General features: G+C 42.0%; 1 protein-coding gene across 1 annotated transcript in view; it reads right to left on the bottom strand.

The window, feature by feature from the left end:
* The window catches only part of LOC102378842 (sprouty-related, EVH1 domain-containing protein 1), a gene marked incomplete at its 5' end in the record, with an annotated part of 46,598 nt that extends 44,415 nt beyond the window's left edge, over window positions 1-2,183 (bottom strand). The window contains one exon of the mRNA XM_025197774.1: window positions 1,959-2,183. Within this exon, the coding sequence (XP_025053559.1) occupies window positions 1,959-2,183 (225 nt within the window). The remainder of the gene's footprint in view (window positions 1-1,958) is intronic.
* Between the last annotated feature and the right edge of the window lie 3,023 nt (window positions 2,184-5,206).

Below are 5,206 nucleotides of genomic sequence, written 5' to 3'. Positions count from 1 at the left end.
GAAACCAAGAGAAATTTCCAATTTCTTCTTATATAATCTAGTCCGATTTGATGAGAGGTGGGCAATTATTTTGGCTGGAGGGCTGCAGGGGTAGTCCCACCCCTGGTCACCATCTTGGAACCTGCAATCCCACCCCCTAACCCATGACCTTTGCCACCAGAAGTCCTTCCCCTTGCCCCCACAAGTATTCCTTTTGGGAAGGAGGTCTGCCATCTTAGAACTGGAAAGCCCCCAAATTGTATACTAAAAAGTCAAACATCCACAATTACATTTTAATTTTATTTAAAAAAATATTTTTGTCCTGATTTGTGTGTGTTTGTGTGTTGTGTATATAGAAATGATTGCATAAATCACTCAAAATTAAGTCTTACTTTTGTATATTGGAGGGGGGTGTGGGTGGGTATGGGGTTTGTGGGGGGATGTGGGGTGTGTGGAGAGGGAGGGGGGATGTGGGGTGTATGGGTATGTGTGCACGTAGCAGTGAGCGGGGCTGCCCCCAGAGGCGTGTTGATGCATATGCAATTGTGTGTGAGTGAGAATTTGAGGGTATGGTGGGCATGCATGGGAGCTCCCCCACTCCCCCAGAAACTGTTGCTCGGCTCGGGAGAAGAGTAGTCCCTCCCCCTTGCTGCTGTCCAGCTGTTCCTGCTGCAGCCACCCAGAGCTCGCGCTGCAGCAGGCTGTTCTGCATCTCTGCTGCACTACTGCGACCTCCGGGCTGCCTAGTACGACAGCAGTGACAGTGCAGAACAGCTGCAGGGCAGCCCAGGTGGTGGTGATGTGGCAGAGAGGGTAGCCCAGTGCAGTGCAGACTCCAGGTGGCTGTAGCGGGAATGGTGGTACAGCAGCAAGGTGGAGGGACTGCTTTTCCTTGTGCCAAGCAACAGTTTCTGCCTGGCCGCTGCTGCTGCTGAGCCTGGACAGGTGAGTCTGGGTCAGGGCTGCATGTGCGGGGTCAGCAGCAACGGCAGCCAGAAGGAGCTGCCCCCACCTGGGTTGCCTAGAAAGGCAGTGCAGCTGCGAAGCTACTGCAGCCCCACTGCATTCCCAGGGGCGACAGTACATGCCACAGCCAGGTGGGACCAAGGGATCCACCATGGGCCGGACAAAGCCCCTTTGTGGGCCAGATCAGGTCTGCTGGCCGTATTTTGCCCACCCCTGTATGAGATAAAAGGCAGAAAAAGGATCATCAATTAGGACTGAAATAAGCAAAAGGTACCCACATAAAAGAATGAGTAAGATACATCTAAAATGCAATTTCACCTTTCAAGAGAGAAGAAAACCTGGGACTGGCTTTAAGGTAATCATTTAAAGGAACCTTGACAGCTATGAATACAGATAACAGATTAGATCTAGTTATTAATTTTAAAAAAGAGAGCGGTAAAGCCTATTTTATTTTGTTAAATATAAACAACTATTTTTAAAAATGAAAATATTGAATATATAGATAAACAGTACCTGAGGTAATACAGCCTCTATAGCTACTGTCTTGGCATTGTAACATGCATACTTTCTGACTACATTAATCACTCACTAAGCCATGCTGTTTTTGATGGGTCTAGGGACAACGTATTTTGGAGAAAACTCCTTCAGTAATTTGTGTTCAGTATTTCCTTCCACCTTAAATCCAAGCCGCATAATTCCTGAAGTTGTCTATTTCATGCTGCATTCTGGTATTAAAGATTTTTCTGTAGAAATATAAGGTTTCCTACTCATTCTGTTGGATTTCAAATATTATTTTGATGTTAGTTTGTCAGATTTCAAGCAGTAGTTAAAGATAGTCTGCTAAAATCCAGATACAAAAATTCAGCTGTCACCTTTAAATGTGGAATTTCTTTTGGAGTTTTAGTAATATTTCAGTAATATTGTATTCTTGTCCCTTTATTTCCAGACACTTGCTAACACCATAGCCTCTAAGGTGCCTCCATTAAGGATACAATATACGTATACTTCGTTACCGTTTTATCCCTGAGTCGTTCTCCATGGATAAGAAAATCAGCACAGCTATTCTCTTCCTGGTGAATGACTTTGAAGACTGTGACATAGCTCAGTCCACCCCCTCCAAGTGGTAACCATCCGCCACTTGAGTCATCCCGGGTCATCACCACAGCTCGCACTCGTGCATAACTATTACTGGAAAAGATGTAAAAGAACAAATAAGCTTTTCTGTAAACATAAAATAGCTAAGCACCCAGTTTCATTTGAAAACCCCCAAACTACATCAGCTGATATAATGGTTGCTGAGTGTTTTCTGTGCTTACTGCAGTCAACCAGAAGAAGCCAGAGCTTTAAAAACTGTCTGCTAATAAACTAACTTAACATACTCTTAATTAAGAGTTTAAAATAAAATTGTTCTATAGACATATATCCTTGTCCTTGGACATTTTCTATATAAATCTATTGCATTGGAAAGCCTGGATATCAGAGACACTAAAATATGGCATAAGCCTCCATTCAAGACACAAACTGCTTAAAAAACTAAACCAAACAAATCCATACAATTCAATGTTTTAATTATTTCTGGGAAATCAACTGCCAAATTATTTTGACTAATCAGGGAGTAAGTGAGACTATCAGCACGAATTCCGTACATAGTCCAATATGGAATCCAAAAGGACTGGATCCCAGCCCCACTGACACCAGAGTAAAACAGGCCCTAAGCCAGGAAACAAATTTATTTCTATTTGCTTTACAAACTACACAATTTTACCAGTCCCAAAAGTTATGTTCTGTAGATTAAAAAAAAAAAAAAAAAGGAATTATTTATAGTTTATATAGTATGTGTAATAAGATCATAATTCACCAAACCACAAATGTTTCACCAAACAGAGTTGCGTATTTATGCACAGCTAAAAAGTTCTTTATTGTAGCAAGAAAGAGAAAAAGATAAAACAATCTTAAGAATATTTGTGTATTTGCACTTAACATTTATTATTGGCTTCCCTTTTCTAATACCATTTAAGGAAATTAACTTCCATTTCACAGGTCATATATAGTTTTGATATTTGCAAAATAAATGCTACAAGAGGCAAGGATTTTTTGGTGATATCTTTTATTGGACCAACTGCAGTTGGGAGAGATATTAAGACAAGTTTCAGGCACTGACTGCCCTTCTTTGGGTCTGAGAAAGAAACATCTTTGCATGACCTGAAGTTTGCATAATTATGGTAAGTGCTGGTCGCAGAGAATATAATAACTGAACTGAAATCTACAGGAGAGTACTATTTATAAACAAATGCATTTGGGATATGAAACAATGATTTACTAAACTGTCAGTTTTACAAACCAAAATATCCCATTCAGATTTTCAAAATGTCTATAAATATTTTAAGTTTGTGGTGTGGTTTTTGGCTTTAATTGGCAATTCACATTAAAAAAATGCATGCTTTTCACCACTTAATGGTCAAATACTCAAAACTGAGGAAACCAACAAATGAAAACCCATTTTAGTTTAAAGACCAATGAAATACAATTTGTTTATCAAACATCCCCCCAACCCCCACTACATTTAGTAACTGACAAACCTTTGCTACTATCTGTAACATGAATGATGTGTGCCTCTGGAGGCTGGGGGGGCATGGCGACTACCCACAGGCAGCAAGGGTGTGGCAGTGGTAGCAAGCAGGGAGCTCCCACAGGCGGCCACAGCAGTGGCGGCAGCAGGGGAGGTGGGGGTGGTAAGCACCGACCAGCAGTCGCCACCACCCATAGATGCTACCAGCAGTGTTGGCAGCAGCCAGCTGCTATCAGGGACTGCATGCAGATGCCACCAGCAGTGTTAGCAATGGGGGCGGGGGAGCATCGGCAGCGCTTTTTGCAGGGGGTGCACCATCAATCTCAGGGAGTGCATGTGCACCCACATGCATCCCTTATGCATCATTAATGATCTGTAATGACAGCTTAAGTAGATCTTTGGGCACTGTAATTATTTAGCAACCCCTCTTACACAGGGGACAACACAAATATGTATATCATATATGTACATATACATACACAAATGCAGTCTACAACCATGGTACTCGTTCATATATTTGAAAAGGAAGATCATTAACCAAATTTATCTAATACTTAACGCTTCACACGGTACTGAAAGTCAATGAGTCTGCAATTTAAAGTCTAGAATTACGCATACTTTTTTTTCTTTTTAAGACGAAAGATCTTAAGTGTACACGTAAACATTTATAATACATATGCCGCACACTTCCTTTGACCAATGCTCCCTGAAGCATGAATACACAGATCTTTATGAAGGATATCAAAGCTACTACGGCCTCCATATGAATCAATGGGTATATCGTAGTGTTACAGTGATGGGCCACAGCTAACACAGAGGCAGCTTGGTCCACTATAAGATTTTTTCATCCCCAACAAGTCTTTGCCTCTCTCTGTATTGGGAAGTGCCACAGTTTTGTCAAAAATATTATATTTCAACTTCTTTTCCATTAAGGGAACCACAAAGGGACATTCAAGTTCACAAATAACTGAAGGTACTGTTGCAGGTTACCTTCAAACCATTTTAAATCTGAAATATTACATTGCCATAAAGTTAGAACAGTTTCAGAGCATTCAAAGGTTAAGGCTTAATACCAGGGACAGGCAATTATATTGGGCAGAGGACCGTTTACTGAGTTTTGACAATCCATCAAGGGCCGCATGACAAGTAGCCAGGGGCAGATATATATTAATTTTCTAAATTTTTTAAGGGTCCCGCAGGCTGGACAGAATGGCCTGGTGGGCCACATCCAGCCCACAGGTCACATTTTGCCCACCCCTGCTTAATCCTCTCAAATCTTAAAAATACCCTGTTTGAAGTAAATGGGCAGAAGTAAAGCAAAAGGAATGAAAAGAAAATATTTTAAAAAAGAAACAAAATCTTCAACATGATTCACTGCTTTAAGATTGGGTTAGGGGTGGGGGCAAAAGTTGGGTTAGTACTTGCACCACAGCAGAGCTGAGATTCAGTAGGCTGGGTCAGGGTAGAGCATGCCACATCAGAGCACAGCTGAGACCCGCCTGGTGGTTTTCATTTTCTGGCTCATTCTCTTCATGGAGGAAGACAGTATTGCTGTTGCTGTTTGTACACCGGTGCTAAAGCAAGCAGGAAACTGATGAGCTGTACCTGGGTGCTCAGCATGATTGGGGTGTGCTGGGGTTGCACCCCCCATGTTGCCTTGGGGCCAGTATCCCCCACCAGCCCTCTAGGCTG

Source organism: Alligator sinensis, unplaced genomic scaffold (genome assembly GCF_000455745.1).
Source record: "Alligator sinensis unplaced genomic scaffold, ASM45574v1 scaffold262_1, whole genome shotgun sequence".
In the NCBI taxonomy this organism is placed as follows: domain Eukaryota; kingdom Metazoa; phylum Chordata; order Crocodylia; family Alligatoridae; genus Alligator; species Alligator sinensis.
Note: the sequence above shows the minus strand (reverse complement) of the source record. Positions and strands in the feature narration are given on the sequence as shown.